Below are 19723 nucleotides of genomic sequence, written 5' to 3' on the forward strand. Positions count from 1 at the left end.
ATGGTGGTAGCTATTAGTAACAACAATAACTATTATTACTACTGCCATCTCAAGCCAAATACTTACAACAGCTAGATTTTATTATAGGGCTGTTAATTTTTATGAAATATTACACTTTATTAGAATTTTCATAAATCACTGATACCAGGGATTATTGGTAACTTCTTTCCATCTTGTATTCACTAGGTACAACACATTTACATCATTATGCATATATTAAAAATATAAGATTACATATACTAAAAGTGCTTCCTTTATTGCCATTCCATCCTCTTTTATTTCAGGAAACATTTGTTGAATGACTCCTGTGTCCCCGCTATATTAGGCCTTGGACATACATGGAGACTAAGACCTAGATTCATGCACTAAAGTACCTTTTAGTCTTCTAGGGAGATAAACATTGACTCTGGGGTGATGAGTACTGTGATGCAGGATAATAGAAGAAAAGCACTTGGGTGCTGTGGTGTATCCTATGATTATAATGGAATTTTTTGGTGGTAATTTAGTTCTTAAATTTTTCATTGTTTTACAGTGCCCAAGATTGATACTGTAGGTGACATTTTAAACTGTAATTAAAAGGATAACATAAAATTGTAGGAGTGTTTGATCCAAGTTAAATAGTATTTTGGTGCATTGGGTCCACATGGTGGGATATATCTGTTTTCTTACGATTTATTCCCTTTGTAATAAAGCAAGAATTTTTAACCTAGAGCATAAGGCATTAGGCAGGGGTTTCAAGGATAGGCTTAAAGGATCTTTAATCGGTTCTAAAATAGTATGTAAAATAATGAATATCACAATTTAGATAGTGGGAAGGACACTAAGTACAAGACCAAATTGGGTTTGAATTCTCCCTCTGCCACTTGTACTCTCTCTGGGTGACCATGACAAGTTATTTAGACTCTCTGACTGCCTTTTGCTTATGTATGATGTATACACAGTGTGGATAAGAATATATAAGAATCATTGAATAAATAGCAGTGATGTTTTTAGAATCCCTTTGCCAGTTTCTACAAAGAACTAATTTGGAATTCTCAGAGAGATTGAGTTGACTTTGTGATTAGTGGGAGTGTTGCTGTTTTAACAGTGTTAACCCTTCTGAATCCATGAACATGAGATTTTGTAACTTTCTTGAACTCAGTTGTTAGTTCTAATAGTTCTTTAGTAGACAGCTTGGGATTGTTTTTAATATTAGAGCATGTCATCTGTGAATAGCGATAGTTTTACCTCCTCTTTTTCCAGTCTGATGCTTTTTATTTATTTATTTATTGTTCTTGTGTAATTTCCCTGGCTAGTCTCTAGTACAGTGTTGGATAGAAGTGTTGAGAATGGACTCTTTTTCTTATTCCTTATATTTGGGGAAAAGCATGCATATATATATCCCTGGAGGAGGCCACAGCAACCCACTCCAGTATTCTTGCCTGGAGAATTCCATGGACAGAGGAGCCTGGACAGGCTACAGTCATGGGGTTGCAAAGAGACATGACTGAGTGATAACAGTAAGTATATGAAGCATGTAATATTCTAAAGACTGCTTATAATAGGTTTTTCTTTCCTCCCTCCCTCCCTCCCTCCTTCCTTCCATGAAAACAACCCAGAGAGGTTGTCAGTTTCCTGTGTTTGGAGGCCAGTGGTCAAAAGAGTGAGCTCTGGCCTTGTCCTGCATTGCTTGGAATTCTAGTTCTGCCATCTGCTAGCTTTGAGTTTGGGCAAGTCGTTTACTCTCTTTATGTTTTTCTTCATATGTAAGGTATGAGTAAGAGTATGTACTTTAAAGAGTTGTGAATGTTAGATGAGATTGTACAAGTAAAGTGCTGAGAATAAATAGTGCCTTGTCCATGGTAAATCCTTAATAAATATAAGTATTTGCTACTACAGTTATTATTGGTCAGGAGCACCCAGCCATCACCCATTTCTGAAAATTTTGTGCTACATATTTCTTGCTATACCTGAAATTCATTGCTTCCCTTGGCTTCATTCGATTAATACTCAGTGCCTACTATCTGCAAAGTACTATATAATTAAAGAAAACATATGGTGAGCAAGACAAGTCACAGGCCCCATGGGTTAATATTTCTAGTCAGGGAGACCAACAGAAATAAATAGATAATGAAAATTGGCTTTCATTGTGCTCAGATGGTAAAGAATCCACTTGCAACGTGGGAGCCCTGGGTTTGATCTCTGGGTTGGGAAGATCCCCTGGAGGAGGGCATGGCAACCCACTCCAGTATTCTTGCCTGGAGAATCCCATGGACAGAGGAGCCTGGCGGGCTACATTACAGTCCATGGGGTTGCAGAGAGTTGGACACGACTGAGCGACTAAGCACTGAGTACCCTGAGGTGTGAGATAGTGATAAGAGCTAGGAAGAACAATAGGACAGATTAGGTAAGAGTGCCATGAGGTGACACTTCAGATAGCGTGTCAGAAAGGCCTCTCTGAGGATGTTACATTTGATCAGAGATCTGAATGAAATAAAAAGTGAGCCATATGATTATCTGTGGAGATATTCCAGGTGGAGGCAACAACAAGTATAGGAATCTTGAGATAGGAGTGCTGTTTGCAGTTGCTTGACTGGCTCCTTTGATTTAGTTTAGGTGTCACTTGTATCTTCCTCAGCTTTTTCTTAGTTTCTTATGAAGTAATTCAGACATGACTTTTATTGACTTTTCTGATTATGTCTCTCTTAGATATCACTGATCCCATGGCAATAGTGTTTGTTCCCTCTTGATGTACTTACTACAGTGGAGATATACTTATTACAGTGGATTGTTGTTGCTGTCTTTTTTCCCCCACTGGACTGACTTCTCAATGTCAGGGACCATAGTTTCTTATTTTATTATTCCCAGTATCTAGGCATATAGATGTACAAGAGATGTCTAAATGAATACAATGTCTAAATGAACACAAGAGATGTCTAAATGAGTAATGAATGAACAGCCAAGTTTTTTTACTTTTTATTTCCTCAGTATATTTCTCTTTGTACTTGTTTGTGCCTGATAATAATGATAGTAAGTACAGTTTATTTGAATAATTTCTTGTCTGACAGTCAGCTTAGTGCATCAAATACATTTTTGTATTTAACCATTGTGTTATAATTTCTTTCTTTTTTTTCTCTATCTGAAGACTAAGGTCCCGGAGGGCAAAAAAGTTGTTTTGTTTGTTCATCTTTGTATCAGAAGTGCCTAGTGTAACAACATATCAGCAGTTGTTTGAATGAATGATATGTTAGTATGTTAACCTTGAGTCTTCTACTGAATCACATGGATGATACAGTATAAATCATATTTGTATAATACTCTGATAGACCATGAACTAGGAGCTTTAAGCAAAACAGGTCATATTAGATGTTCTTAACCCCCCTAACTGCTTTCCCTCAGCAGTACCACATCAAGTGTAATTTTCATATAAGTGCTTTGACTAGAGCTACATTTTCTCAGCTAGAGGCTGAGACATACGGCCTAATAATTACACTGAATACTTGAAATTCAGACTGGATAAGTATTATCTCTATACACATGTGCCAAAATTATCCCTTCCTCCAACTCCATAGTAGAAATTCTTATTCCTACTATCTTCCAGCTAGATGTTAAGCAATTGCAAATCCTGGTGTAGATAATTCTCTACATAGTCTGCATGAATGATCAGTAGACAACCTCTAGAGCAATATTTGCATTTTTTTTAATTGAAGGATAATTACTTTATGGTCTTCTCTTGTGGCTCAGTGGTGAAGAATCTGCTTGCCAATGCAGGATACACGGGTTCAGTTCCTAGGTCAGAAAGATCCTCTAGAGAGGGATATGGCAACCCACTCCAATATTCTTTCCCGGGACATCCCATGGACAGAGGAGCCTGGTAGGCTACAGTCCATGGGGTCACAAAAGAGTCAGACACGACTTAATAACTAAACAACAACAGCAGTTACTTTATAATGCTGTATTGGTTTCTGCCAATATTTACATTTTAAAAAAGAAGTTTGCTTTGTTGTTGTTCAGTTGTTCAGCTGTGTCCGACTCTTGCATCCCCATGGACTGTAGCCCTTAGGCTCCAGTTTGCTAAGTAGGCCAAACAGCAGATGGGCGGGATGTGTATGGTTGAAGGTAACACGCTGCTACTTTTTTACTAAACTATGGATTGAAAAGCAACAAATCTTCTCATGATATGGTATAGGTAAGCTGACCATATTTTTCCAGTCAAAGATTCAGTTTGGCTGAAAAAGGATGCTTTGTATTTCCTGACTTTTCAGTTTATTTCCAGGAAAAGACAATGAAATAGTTGTCAGGATGGTTCATCATATGAAAGTCAGTCAATACAGCAGTTTAATAGAATAAAGGGGAAAAAAATCTTGATAATCTTGATGCAGAAATGCACTGACAAAATTCAGCACTCTTTCTTGATGAAAATACTTAGCAAACTAGAAATAGAAGGGAACATCCTCCACGTGATAAAGGTCACATGTGAAAAACCCACAGCTAGCATCATACTAAACAGTGAAAGACTAAAAGCTTTTACCCTGTGATCAGGAGCACAATGAGGATGCCTGCTTTACCAACTTCTTTTCAGAGTGGTAATGGAAGTTCTAACCATAGTAGTTAGTCAAGGAAAAAAAACAAAAAACGTTCACATTAGAAAGGGAAAAGTAAAATAGTGTGTTTGTAGATAACATGATTTAAAAAAAAATATATTGTGGTAAATAACATGAGATCTGTCTCCTTAACAAGATTTTAAGTGTGTGTTAACACACTTAACAACACTGTGTTACAGTGTTGTTAACACACAATGTTGTATAGCAGATCTCTGGTACGTGGTTTCTTTGATAACCCGATATCAATTCTTGTGGGTAAACACCGAGAAGTGGGATTGATGGCTCATATGGCAGTTCTATTTTTAATTTTTGAGGACCCTCCATACTATTATGAATTTTTTATACGTAGAAAGCCCTGAAGATTCCATGAAAACATTCTTAGAGCTGATAGACAAATTTAGCAAAGTTGCAGAATACAAAATCAACACATAGCTGCATTTTTATACACTAGCAGTAAACAATTCAGAAAGGAAATTAGGAAAACAATTCCAAGGACTTCTTTGGCAGTCTAGTGGTTAGAACTCCCTGCTTCCAATGCTGGGGGCATGGGTTCAATCTCTGGTTGGGGAAGTAAGATCCCATATGCTGTATGGTACAATAAAAAAATAAAAATAAAAACAAGTACATTTATACTACCATCAAAAAGTATAAAATGCTTAGGAATAAATTTAACCAAGGAGGTGAAAGACTTGTACAGTGAAAACTGCAAAACACTGCTTTGACTTAATGTTTGATTGTGATACTAGAGGGAAAATAGTGGATAAATGTGTGCAATTGTAGGTTCATAATAAAAATTGTTCTTTTAAGTTATCTTTATTTTGATATTAAGTTGTCTTAAAGCTTCCCTGGTGGCTCAGCTGGTGAAGAATCTGCTTACAATGTGGGAGACTTGGGTTCGATCCCATGGTTTGGAAGATCTTCTGGAGAAGGGAAAGGCTACCCACTCCAGTATTCTGTCCTGGAGAATTCCATGGACTATACAGTCCATGGGGTCACAAAAAGTCGGACAGGACTGCGTGACTTTCACTTTCACTTTGTCTTAAATGGAAGGTGGGCCTTAAAACTAAAGGTGTCTTAGAATTGGAAAATACAGTAATACTTCTCTGTTGTGGAGATTCAAATGATAGAATGCATATGAAAGATGCTGTTAAATGATGGTAAAGATAATAACTTGATAATAGAGGAAACAACCTAACAATTAAGGGTTAAAGTTCTGCAATCAGGCTTCTTAGATTTGAATACTGGTGCTAACTCTTAAATAGGTATGTGCCTTTGAGTCAGTTACTCAACTTATTAATGTCTCATTTTCCTCATCTGTAAAATGGATATAATTTTATGTGCCTTGTCGGTTTAAATGAACTCAGTGGGTAAAGTGGTTAAGACTACTACCTGATGTATAGGAAATGCTCAAAAAGGATTCAGTATATGTTATTTACTGTGAAGCTGTAAAACGACAATGTTTGTATATATATGATTTTAAAATGTTATGTATTTAAGTCTGTACTTTATAATTTAACTTGCCTTTTAAAAACATTTAATTTTATTATTTTTTGGCCTCACTGCATGACATGTGGGATCTCAGTTCCCTGACCAGGAATCGAACTCATGCCGCCTGCATTGGAAATAAGTCCTAACCACTGGACTACCTGGGAAGTCCCTAACTTACCTTTTTTAAAAGCAGCATTTCATTGCTGATTCTTTTGGGTCTCTTGGAGTGCCATTAACTGTGAAAAAAAATTTTTTGTCTCATTTGTGCAAAGCTTATATTTTTTTCCCCTATCTAATCTACTCTTCATTTGACTGTATTAAATTTTAGCATGCTTGTTTACCTTCAATTTAGTACAGGTCAGTGTTACTAATCAAATCTGTCAGTTCTGGCCTGTTAAATATCCCACCCAACTGGATATCAACAGTAAACTCTTGAGAGTTTGCCCTCTCCTATTTTGTAAGTTATTACATTGATGAAAATTCTTTTTACCAAACTCTTTGCTGTTTCGGAAATGAGAAATGGAACAACTAATAAACATGTAAAAAGTGTTTCATAATTCATTTTAAGAAACTGATTTATTTATCAAATGGTGTTTATTTCAAATTATGTTTGAGATAAAAAAGGCTGTGTGGATATATTTTTGAAAATGTTAGGTCTGTAATATGTAAGGAATTGACAAGCATTTCTTTTGGTTTATATTCTTTGGTTGGATCTCTGTGGCACCAAATATCAGTCAGGAAGTATAAAACTCACTTTATTAGCCAGTTTTATTCATTCTTACATCAGAATTCTTTTCATGCAAGTGGCAATTGCATGGAATGGTAATTCTGTCTTAAGTGAGAAGGAAGTATGTTAGTTTATCTAATTGATAGGTCTAAGAGTAGAGCTGGCTTTAGATGTATTTGGGTCATAGTGATACCACTACTCAGTTTTTCCTTCATATCGTGTCTCCAGTCTCAGGTAGGCTTTCTCATTATAGCACTAAAATAAGCACAAAAAGCTTCAGGTTTATACACTTTGTAACTCCAAGTGTGGTGGAAAAGAGGCCCTCTCTTCTGGTAGCTCCCACAAAGGAACTGTGATTTTTTTCTGGTTGGAGTAAAATCACATATATTTTTGGAATAGTCATTATGGAAAGTGGGTTGAAGAGTATGTTTGGCAGAAGAATTTGAGGTTACTAATTGTTGTGGGTTGAATTGTGTCCCCCTCCCCCAATTTTTATGTTGAAATCCTAACCCCCCAATACTTCAGAAATATGACTTTACTTGAAAATAGAGTCACTATGAATGTAATTATTTAAGATGAGGTCATAAAGGAGTAGGGTGGGCTGCTGATCCAAAATCACTGACGTCTACATCAAAAGGAGAAATTTGGACACAGACACACATGCAGGCAGAATGTCATGTGGAGGTTGGACTTGAGCTGCCACATGCCAAGGAACTACCAGAAATAGAGACGCCTAGAGCTGATCCTTCCCTAGTGCCCTCAGAGGGAGTTTGGCCCTGACAGTATCTTGTTTTGGACTTCTGGCTTCCAGACTGTGAGAATAAATTTCTGTTCTCCAAAGCCACTCAGTTTTTGGTACTTCATTATGGCAGCCCTAGCAAACTAATACAGTGGTCATGAATTTATAGTTATACCAGTCTATCCTGTTGAGTGACTTTTTTTAGGCTCAGCCTCAAAGAAAGAAGATAGTTGGGTTCATCCAGGTTTGGAGTTTTGCTGTACTTGTGTGTTCTAAAAGAGGAACAAGAGAATTTAGATTAATGACAAGAGGATTATTGAAATGATGCACCATAGGCTATAAACTGAATGATGAGGGACATAAAGCAAAGAGATGGTCTGGTGATGTTCAGTTCAGTTCAGTTGCTCAGTCATGTCTGACTCCTTGCGACCCCATGCACTGCAGCACGCCAGGCCTCCCTGTCCATCACTAACCCCCGGAGTCCACCCAAACCCATGTCCATTGAGTCGGTGATGCCATACAACCTTCTCATCCTCTGTCACCCCCTTCTCCTCCTGCCCTCAATCTTTCCCAGCATCAGGGTCTTTTCCAGTGAGTCAGCTCTTTGCATCAGGTGGCCAAGGTATTGGAGTTTCAGCTTCAACATCAGTCCTTCCAGTGAATACCCAGGACTGATCTCCTTTAGGATGAATTGGTTGGATCTCCTTGCAGTCCAAGGGACTCTCAAGAGTCTTCTCCAGCACCACAGTTCAAAAGCATCAATTCTTCAGCGCTTAGCTTTCTTCACAGTCCAACTCTCACATCCATACATGACCACTGGAAAAACCATCGCCTTGACTAGACGGACCTTTGACTGGTCTGATGGGTCACAGTCAAAATGAAAGGGTCCATGGATAAGAAGTGTTATAAAGGTCAAAGGAAGATCACTTGAAAGAGAAGGTTATGGTTGGAGAACAAGATGCTTGAAGTAGTGGTTTGGGATATAGAGCAGTTTGGATAAAGGTAGAAGAGCCAGGAGTGAGGTTACTATGGGAGTAACAGGATGACTGGGCCATAATATATCCACACTGGTGGTATTTGTAAAACTGTTTTGGGCTTCCCTGGTGGCTCAGTGGTGGAGAATCCGCCTGACAATGCAGGAGACACAGGTTCGATCGCTCAGCTGGGAAGGCTCCACGTGACTCGGAGCAATTAAGCCTGAGCTCTGCAACAAGAAAAGCCCCCACAGTGAGAAGCCTGTGCGTCACAACCAGAGAGTAGCCTCTGCTCTCTGCAACCAGAGGAAAAACCACACAGCGGTGAAGACCCAGCGTGTCCAAATAAATAAAATTATTAAAAAAAAAAACTGTTTTGAAGAGACCATTGGTGTTAAGGGTGTCAAGGAAGTAAAAATCCAGGTTGTTTAATGGGTTATCCAAGTCTATGGTGAAGTCATCCAGTTGATGGACGTTTAGGGTGAAGAAGAATACAATGAGTCATGTGCCATAGCCTTAGGTGAGTGAGGTAGAGGGAACCAGGAGGTTAAAATATAACAGTGATAAGGAAAGGGAGATAGTAATTTTGCTGAAAAGGAAACACCTCAAGAGAGCAGAGTTTTATTTTGCCTTTGTTTTAAAAACAAAGATAATGTGGACAAGCTTCACAGGGAAGCAGAGGGTTTTAATCCCATTTCTGGAACCTGAGATAGTCAGGAAGTTAAAACTGGACAGCAGCCATTTGAGAGGGCTTCAAGGGAGGTAAGAGATTGTTTCAATTAGAGCAGGGGGTTGGAGGTACCATTCTGAGAAAAGGCTGACTTTTCAAGAGAGGACCAGGTGTTATTTAGAGAGAACATTCTCACAAGTTGAGGGAAGAGGGACTTGCTTACTTTTTTCTTTCTGTACTAGACTAGTAAAGCCCTTGAGAGCAAGGACTGTATAATTCATCATGGTGCCTGTACTCAATCTTTGGCAAGTATTAGGTTATGAATAAATGTGAAATTAATTTATACTCCCAGCAGTATTTGAGAATGTGCTGCAAGAAGGAATTTCACTAATAGTGATTCATTCAGCTCATAAATTGTATTTTTTGAGGGCTTTCATATGTAGGTATTGTGGATTTGATGGTGAATAAGATAGACATGATTTTCTACTCTCATGGAGCAAATATTATAGTGAGGGAAAAAATAATGAAAAAGCAAACAGACAAAAACAATATATAACAGGTCTCTGAAGGAAACAAGCAAAGCTGAAGAAGAAAATTTTAAAAAGGGCCTATTTTATGATGATCCAAAAAGGACTCTTGAGTGGGTAACATTTAAGCTGAGTCCTAAAGAAAATGAAGACACCACCTATGTTTTCAGGAACAAAGAATGACATGTGGAAAGACTGAGTTGAAACAGAACTTGCTCTTTTAGAAGAACTGAAATATCAGTAAAGGTAGTGGCCCTAAGTGTATCTGGAGAGGTGAGCAGAAGCTGAATCATGCAGGGACTCAAAGCCCTGTCAAGGAGTTTAGATTTAATTTTTTGTCGAATGAGAAGCCATTGAGGGATTTAAACAGAAGAATGTTATGTTCTTATTTATATTTATATACACTCTGCAATCTGTGTGAAGAGAAATAGATAATAAAAGCAGAGAGGATGGATTAAATGTTCTAATAGTCAAGTTGAGATATGAACCGCAGTACGGAGAGAGGTGGATAAGTTCAACGTATGTTTTGGAATTAGAGTTGATAGTATTTGCATATGATAGATTGTAAAATTGAGAATGAGGGACATGCTGACAGATTATTTGGCTTGTGCATCAGTGGTTGGTGGTAGGAGAGGAATAGATTCTTGGAGAAAAAAAAATATACAAGTTCTGTTACGTGTTTGGGAAACATCCAAGTGGAGATATAAAGTAGATGGTATATAAGTTTAGAGTTCAGAGATGAGATCAGAACTAAAGATATGATATTCACCAACTTAAGTGTAGTATTTGAACCAGGGGGATTGATGTGGTCATCTGTGTAGAAAGACATGAGAGAGGAGGCTACCTCCTTTGTAGAAGGTAAAGTGCTGTACAAGTGCAGGAAGTGATTATTTTGTTCCACTTGTTCCTTATTTGAATTTTTATAAATCCACATATCATTCATGCTTAAAGATAATGCCTCTCCCAGTGATTTCTGTTTATTTGGGGCTGGCTAGAATAGCATATATAGGACTCCCTGTCTTCTGATGAGAGACCCAAAACTGGTCTTTGTATTCATTCTTTGTCACTCTGCCACCCAGATTTTTTGGTCAGGTTGAATTGGATTTGTCAAAAGCTACTCCTTTACTGGTTTGAGTTGCTGGTATGGTCTCTTTACATCCATCGTTTTTCAGTAGTATATAGCTGTACTTCTTTTGAAATTCTTTTGTCTACTTAAGGTCCCTGTAATCTTTTTTTTCTGATAACCTCCAAAACAGATGTATTCTTCGTTTCAGATTTTGAAAACTTTCTTTAGAATACTGTTCTTACAGTGTTCCTAGGTCTTTGCTTGCTGACTCTTATCAATTTATAATGATTTGTTGTGGAACAAACAGATGTTTGCAGAAGAGAGCATTGAAGATTTTATTAGAATATAAGCAGTTTCGAGGGCAGAGGCCCTATATAATTTTTGTAACCACAGGTACCTAAACCTATTGTTCTGTCTCTAAAAGGTCTCCAGTCCATGTTTATTAAATTATTAAATGAGTTACAAATAACAGAGTTGAGGGTTATACTGTATGTTCTCTAAGGGAACTGCTCGGATGGCGGCTTGTGTTTTCTTGGGCCTCGCCCCACCAGCTCTAAAGTGAGGACTGCTCAGATGACTTGCTTCTCTCCACCCTCTATACCCAGCTCCTTTTAAGTTTCTTTTTTACTGACTTGCTTTTGACTCTTCAGACAGCTTCTGATTGCTATTTCCTTTGTCAGTTTGGATTGCTGTTGATCACTACTGCTGTTTATTTTTTTATTCTTGTCCTCTTCCTTTTACTGTTTGTTGCCAGCCTGTTTTCCTTTATATTGTGAAATTCATTAGTCTTTTTAAAAAGACATCATGAACCTTCAGAAGGTTTTAGTCTGCTTCCCTGTGGGTCAGTCACATGTGAACATAGGTGTGTAAAAGCACACGCTCTTCTGGTTGTATTCATTTGGTACTTTGGTTGTAGGAGTTGCTGTTCCATTATTTGAGGGGTGGTGGTGGTGGTTGTGGTGGAGTAGTTAAAAGGATGTAGGGGTTAGTTCTTCTGGTTCCTCAGATCTCTTGAAAATGGAGTATTAATTAGATGGCTGAATTAAAAGTAACTGAAATTTTTGGTGTTAATATGTCAAATATACTTGCATGGCAAGTTACTCAGAAAATCATGTGCTTTATCACACTTTTAGAAAATGTTCACGAGTGCTAAATTGTTAGTCATTTCTTAAATTTTTATAGGGAATAAAAATAAAAAGATTTTGAGTGGCGCTTTGCCTGCAAGGGTCCGTATAGTCAAAGGTATGGTTTTTCCAGTAGTCATGTATGGATGTGAGAGTTGAACCATAAAGAAGGCTGAGCACCGAAGAATTGATGCTTTTGAACTGTAGTGTTGGAGAAGACTCTTGAGAGTCCCTTGAACTGCAAGGAGATCCAACAAGTCCATTCTAAAGGAAATCAGTCCTGAATGTTCATTGGAAGGACTGATGCTGAAGCTGATGCAAAGCTCCAATCCTTTGGCCACCTGATGTGAAGAACTGACTCATTGGAAAAGACCCTGATCCTGGGAAAGATTGAAGGCAAGGAGGAAAAGGAGACGAGAGAGGATGAGATGGTTGGATGGCATCACCAGTTCAATGGACATGAGTTTGAGCAAGCTCTGGGAGATGGTGAAGGACAGGGAGGCCTGGTGTGCTGCATTCCATGGGGTTACAAAGAGTCGGATATGACTGAGCGACTGAACAACAACAAATTGGAAGGTTACAGGTTCCCTAGTAGTCAGCTTTGGTACTATTCCGTGATTCTTTTTCATTTTAAGATCCAGGCCGAAGGAGTACCCCCTCTTTATGACTTACTGTTCTCTTGGCAGAGGGAAAAGAGCAAGAGCTGGTGGAAACACACAATAGCCCTTAAAACTTCCATCTGTAACTGGAACTTCCTCATATTTCATTGGCCAGAGTAAGTCACATGGCCAAGTCAATAGTAGGGTATTCACAGAGAGGCGCTGTAAGTCACATGGCAACAGGCAGGCCTGTTAATATTCTTGTAAGAGGAGAATAAATGAGAATTATAATACAACCTACCATACCTTAGGATGATGTAACAGTTTTGTAACAACTTTTTTCTTAGTAAAATTTATTTTATTCATTTTTTCTGTAATAAAAATAGCAGCCACCTCCCCTTTTTTTGGTTTTCATTGCATTAGTTAGGATATTGGTTTAAGCCAAATTCTCAGTGGCTTAAACAGGAGAGAATTTACCTCTCTCAAGTAACTGTCCAAGTAAGATAAGTAATAGAGGGCTGATATGGCAGCTTCATGACAGTGTCAGAGACATAGACCCTTTTTCTCTGTTGCTCTTTTATTTTCAACCATGTTTTCCATCTCACAGTCTGGGTAGGTCCTCCACGTTTCACAGCCGTATCTACCTTCTGGAGAGCTGGAAGATAGAGCTGGGAGGTAGAAGACATTCTCCTTCCCTGTGGTGCACAGCCTGGGAGTTGGGCACGTTATTTCCTTTCACATTTCACTGAGAGAAACTGAGATTGCAAAAGATGAGAAATGTACGTTTCAATAGGTGTCTGCATGTTTGAGTAAGGTTTAGGGGTATTATTATTAAAGAAAAGATTAAAGGATATTAGGGAACAGTTAGCCATCTCTTTTTAATTCAGTTAGTTTAATTGGAAACCTATGAAGAATAGATATTATTAGCACTTTACAGATAAGTGGACAGGCTTTTCAAAGAGGAAATAATTTGTTCATGATCTACCTAAGTATCGGTGTAATGGGCTTTGAACTTAGGCCTATCTGATACCAAAATGTGAGGTTTTTTTTTTTTTTAATAACATTTTGTTGGCTTCCTAATGTCTTATTTTCAAGCACTTACCATTTTTTTCAGAGTAGTAATAAATAGCTATTGACGCTTTAGAAGGGATTCTTCATATATTTATGAATATTTTACTTTGTGAAAAATGATGAGTGTTTATGACCTAGCCAATGAATAAATAATTGCTTCAAATTATAATAGTATTAGAAATTTTAACTCAGGTTTTGACTTTTGATAACTTTAGTTTAAAAAGTTTTCTTTTAGAAATTAGTTACTAAGTATTCATATATAATTTCTCATTCTGATGGCACATTTTTGGATTTTACATTTTTTCCTAAGTTAAAAATATCTTAATTGTTTTGTTCTGCAGAATTAGGGAAGTGCTTATTATAAAAAATATTTCCAGAGAACACAGAATAGTATAAAGAGGAGTATAAAAATCATTTGTAATTCCATTATCCAGAGATCATCACTGTTATCAGTTTAGCTGTGCCTTTCAAAATTTTTCTCTGTGCATTCATTATGTGTGTTATATCTATGTGGTTTTTTTTTTAAATCTAAAATGATCATATTTCAGTAAAAAAAAAAAAAAAAGATGATTTTACCAAGATGCACCAAACACACTCTTTGATCATCTTACTTAATGAATGAATTGGCAATTTGGATGACTTTTTTCCATTCTCACTTAGCTGTATTGTATTAGTATAGTTGATCAGCACAGGATATACTTAATCACTTACTGAGCTAATGCCTTCTCAAATGTATTTATGTAGTAACAAATGAAGCTGTTTTCTTTAGCAGAGTATTTAAACATTTCTTTGGGAATAGGGTGAATATATAATTTTTTATTCATACTGGGACATGTTTGAGAATGAAAGGGACATTACAAGTATTTAAAGTTTTTTGAAATTTTTTTTTGCCATCAAAATGGTTTTATTATACTGAAATGTAATATAGATCAGTAAAATAGTTCTGTTTTCAAAAATAAAAGTTTATAAAATACTTGTTTTATAGTACAACAAAATAAAGTCTTTATCAGATACACAGATGACACCACCCTTATGGCAGAAAGCAAAGAACTCAAGAGCCTCTTGATGAAAGTGAAAGGGGAGAGTGAAAAAGTTGGCGTAGAACTCAACATTCAAAAAACTAAGATCATGGCTTCCAGTCCCATCACTTCATGGCAAATAGATGGGGAAACAGTGGAATCAGTGACAGACTTTATTTTTGGGGGCTCCAAAATCACTGCAGGTGGTGACTGCAGCCATGAAATTAAAAGACGCTTGCTTCTTGGAAGAAAAGCTATGACAAACCTAGACAGCATATTAAAAAGCAGAGACATTACTTTGCCAACAAAGGTCTGTCTAGTCAAAGCTATGGTTTTTTCAGTAGTCATGTATGGATTTGAGAGTTGGACCAGAAAGAAAGCTGAGTACTGAAGAATGATGCTTTTGAACTGTGGTGTTGGGAGAAGACTCTTAGATCCAACCTGTCCATCCTAAAGGAAATCAGTTCTGAATATTCATTGGAAGAACTGATACTGAAGCTGAAACTCCAATACTTTGGCCATCTGATGTGAAGAACTGACTCAAGACCCTGATGCTGGGAAAGATTGAAGGCAGGAGGAGAAGGAGAGGACAGAGGATGAGATGGATGGATGGCATCACCAACTCGATGGCCATGAGTTTGAGCAAACTCCCTGAGTTGGTGATGGACAGGGAAACCTGGCGTGCTGCAGTCCATGGGGTCACAAAGAGTTAGACATGACTGAGTGACTGAATTGAACTGATACTGATTATGAGAATATTTAGAAACAAAAGCAGGGTAGTTATTCTGGGTAATAGTCATATTTTTTACCAGCTTCTTAGATGTATCTGTCTCTAATATGTTGTTAGAAACAGATATATAACCATTATTCTACATGTTTCTCTAAATTTAGATGCTGTAAAATCATACTCTGTCTTTAATTCCAGTACAGAATATAAATTTATATAGTTAAAAATAGGAAGACTTTTGATGGAACTTCTACAATTCATTACTTTAATTAAATCTCATGTTCTGTTTGAACTCATTCAATTTGTTCAGTACTTAACATTGCTTTTGAGGGATGTTTCAATGCCTTGGTAAATTTTCTTTCTGCTGCTGCTAAGTCACTTCAGTCATGTCCAACTTTGTGCGACCCCATAGACGGAAGCCAACCAGGCTCCCCCATCCCTGGGATTCTCTAGGCAAGAACACTGGAGTGGGTTGCCATTTCCTTCTCCAATGCGTGGAAGTGAAAAGTGAAAGTGAAGTCGCTCATCTGTGTCCCACTCTTAGCGATCCTTGGACTGCTGCCTACCAGACTCCGCCGTCCATGGGATTTTCCAGGCAAGAGTACTGGAGTGGGGTGCCATTGCCTTCTCCGAATTTTCTCTCTAATAATTGGTATTTTCTAAAAACTTCAAGCTGAAGTTTTTTTTTTTTTAATCTTTTTTCATTGAACTTTAGTCTTTGATTAAAGATTTCCCACTGATTTTGAACAATATGCAACCAATCATTAAAGGACTTGCCTTCAAAAAGATTCAGTAGTGAGACACTTAGGTTGGGTTTATAAAGTCAGTCTTTGAAAGATTCCAGCCTTTAAAATCTGATGACAGGTTGCAAGTAGGGAACACATATTTCCATGTTTAAGTATATTTTTGTTTTGTTTTCAATACCATTTTTATCCTTACAATTTTAACTGTGGTTATATGTAAACATTTGTAAGTTTTGGCAGTTGCAGCTAACTCATTAGTACTGATGCCACTAGAGTGCCATGATAAATAGAAGTAGCCTCAAAAGTTTTATGCAATTTTCTATTTTCTAGAGAAATTTTAGTACGTAATTTTGTATTAAACGTATAATTTCTTCTCTTTAGCTCATTGTTCTTGAAAGAATTTATCGGGTGATAATAAAGATTGTCAAGCAACAAAATAAACAGTTCTAGAATTATACCATACAATAAATGGCAAAACCACCTTGAGGTTTTAGACTATGGACTCCTCACACATACTTCATTTGCACCTCACTTGTAGTTTCTCACTTACTTCGCTGGCTAGTGGCCTGGTGCATGTTGTAGGTCATTGCACATCTCACTGAATCAACTGCGTCAGCAGGAGCACCAGTATTAAATATTCCTTCTACTGTCTCAAAAGGATATAAAGAGTTAGCTGTCCATGGTTGCTTATGTCTGAGGATACTTTTCACTGTCTTCTGTATGATGTCCTTGAAAAGGTGTTATGTTTTATCTGTAAAGAGTCAGGGGAAAGATGGAATTATCACTGGTCCTTTTTACGATTTCATCACTTGTTCAAGTGGTTAGAACACTTAAGACACTGTTAGCTTGGCCAGAAAATAGGTGAATACAGTAGAGGTGTTCTAAATTCATCTTGGTTTATTTTAATGTGGTGATTAATGAAAAATACTTCATTCAAGGAAGTGAAAACTGTGAGGCAAGTGGTAAACCACATGGGATGTTGAGACAAGAGATTGTACTGTCCTGAGCAAACCAGGGCATATGAGAAACAGCATGGTAATGTGAAAGAGTATGGAACTTAGAGTAGGACAGACCTGCATTTAAGTCCAGGCTCTGCCATTTAAAAACTTGGACAAATAACCTGTCTGAAACTTGGTGTATTAGGGTTCTCAGAGAAACCGAACCAGTAGGACAGACACTCACACTGACCAATTTAAATTTTAAAGAATTGACTCATGTCTTTGTGGAGACTGGCAAGTCCTAAATGTGCAGGGCCTGTTGGGGACTGAGGGGAGAGTTGATGTTGCAGTTGAGTCTGAAGGTGATCTCGAGGCAGAATTACTTCTTCTTTGGGGAGATCAGTCTCTCTTAGGACTTTCAACTGCTTGGATGAGACCTCCCCACATTACGGAGGATAATCTGCTTTATGGCTTTAAATGTTAATCACATCTAAAAAAAATACCTTTACAGTAACATGTAGACTGGTATTTGACCAAACAACGGGGTTCTCTTGCCTCACCAACTGACAAGTAAAACTAACTTTCACATGGCGTTTCTTTATTTACTTATTGGTAAGATAATATATGCCTCACAGGATTAAGTGTGGCAGTATTTATAAAGCACTTAGTATAATGTGTTCTCAGAATAGGCACTGCGTGCATGTTGGCACATTAAGACTATAAGCCCAGCTTTGATGCTTGAAGATCTTTTTCCCTGTTTATCTTCGTATTTCTTACTGAACTTCTCCTGTCTCTTCATCTGCTTAATAAGTCTGTCAGATCGTCTTCAAAACGTTTTCTTCAGCCAGACCCTTCTTTTCCACCCTTGCCGGTGTTTAGGTCCTCTACAGGGCCACTAAAATTTTGTCCTGAGTAACCCTGTGCGTGCCGTCCTGCTTTCCCTCTTCACGTACAAATAATCACTTAGTTAATTAGTATTAACTAGTATTAGGCTCTCGAGTGTGTCCTCTTTTCCATCCTTATTTTCTTTACTTTTACCGTGGGAGTTGAAGCCCTTCATCAGTTGTCTTTTGTAACAGTGGTCCCTAACCTTTTTGACACCAGGGACCAGTTTCATGGAAGATAGTTTTTCCATGGACTGGGGGGTTGGGTGGAGGGGACAGTTTCAGGATGATTCAAGTACATTATATTTATTGTGAACTTTATTATTATTACATTGTGTTATATAATAAGGTAATAATACAACTCACCATAATGCCTAATTAGTAGGACCCTTGAGCTTGTTTTCTTGCAACTAGAGAGATTATAAACACAGATGAAATTTCGCTCCCTTGCCTGCCCCTCACCACCTGCTGTGCAGCCTAGTTTGTAATAGGCCATCGACCAGAATGTGGTTGGGGTCCCTTTATAATCTTATCTCTAATCCTTATCACCGTTTAGAACTCCTTACTATTCTCGACAAATGTAACTGAGATTTCTGTTGATTGCATTTATACCTTTGGGTGGAATCACCGTCTCCCCTACTCCCCTATACCTCAGATTTCTGCACTGGTGTCACCCTCATGAAACTTTCCTGTATTTCCTCCCAATTCCAGAACATTCTTACACATTTGTGTACAATGAACCTGAGCCTTCAAACATTGATACTCCTCAGCTGCCTTTCAGATGAGATAATATATCTCTTCATCAGCTGACCTAGGAACCGTTTAGACTGTATTATGAATTGAATGGACTTCCCAGGTAGTGCAGTGGTAAAGAATCTGCCTGCCAGTATGAGACATGCGGGTTCCATCCCTGGGTTGGGCAGATCCCCTGGAGGAGGAAATGGCAACCCGCTCTAGTACTCTTGCCTGGAAAGTTCCATGGATGGAGGAGCCTGGTGGGTACAGCCCATGGAGTTGCAAAGAGCCACACACTAACGTGGACTGAACACCACTCCGTGCTACACGCATTTCAGATCTGATATTAATACCATTTTTTTGTTCATTAGTTTGTATATTCACTTGATTATTTTATTGAAATGGTTTTTTAATTTTGTTCATAGGTACTTTGGGGACTTGGGTAGAGGATGAACTCTTAAGGTTTTGGGCTTCTCAGTTGCTTTTTAACCAAATCATTTCACCATAATTTTTTATATGTTGAGTTTCTGAGTAAAATTTTAGGAGAGGAAAAGAGTTCTGATATCAAAAACAATTTTAAAATTCCTGTTTTGTTTCTTGTCTACCCAATTCTTGGTAATCTACATGGCTGCCTTTATTTACTCTCCCTCCCCCCCAAAAGAAACAAAATTGAAAATTTTGAAATCGTGGATATATTAATTGTATTTATCTTCATTTCATGTATCTGTTAAATGAATGTAATTATATTAATAAAAGTCATTGAATAGCATTTAATTTCTAATTATTTATTTATTTTAGTTATCAAGTGGAAATCCTCTTTATGAGAAATACTATAGACAGGTAAGATGATTGTTTCTTATAGAATATACTTTCAACTCCTGATTGTATTCAGCCAGCTGAATAAATTTGACATTTCTTGTTTTCATTTTCTTGTGCTTTAATCTCCTGCTTTGATTAATGTGTTTAACAAGTTTTCATAAAAATTAAGGAAAGATAATTAAGCCCAAACACTTGTCTTAAATATCTATCTTAAAAATCAATGTAGCATTAGATATATTCATCCAGATACAAACATCCAAATTAATTTAGAAGTTATTTAGAAATGACTT

At 37.5% G+C, this 19723-nt stretch overlaps 1 protein-coding gene across 6 annotated transcripts in view; it reads left to right on the forward strand.

Moving 5' to 3' along the window:
* The window catches only part of EPS15 (epidermal growth factor receptor pathway substrate 15), a 141191-nt gene that overhangs the window by 12118 nt on the left and 109350 nt on the right, over positions 1-19723 (forward strand). For all 6 annotated transcript variants that reach the window (XM_070468159.1, XM_070468162.1, XM_020907253.2 and 3 more), the window contains exon 2: positions 19413-19454. In XM_070468159.1, coding sequence (XP_070324260.1) covers positions 19413-19454 — 42 coding nt within the window. The remainder of the gene's footprint in view (positions 1-19412; positions 19455-19723) is intronic.

This window comes from Odocoileus virginianus, chromosome 5 (genome assembly GCF_023699985.2).
Source record: "Odocoileus virginianus isolate 20LAN1187 ecotype Illinois chromosome 5, Ovbor_1.2, whole genome shotgun sequence".
NCBI lineage: Eukaryota > Metazoa > Chordata > Mammalia > Artiodactyla > Cervidae > Odocoileus > Odocoileus virginianus.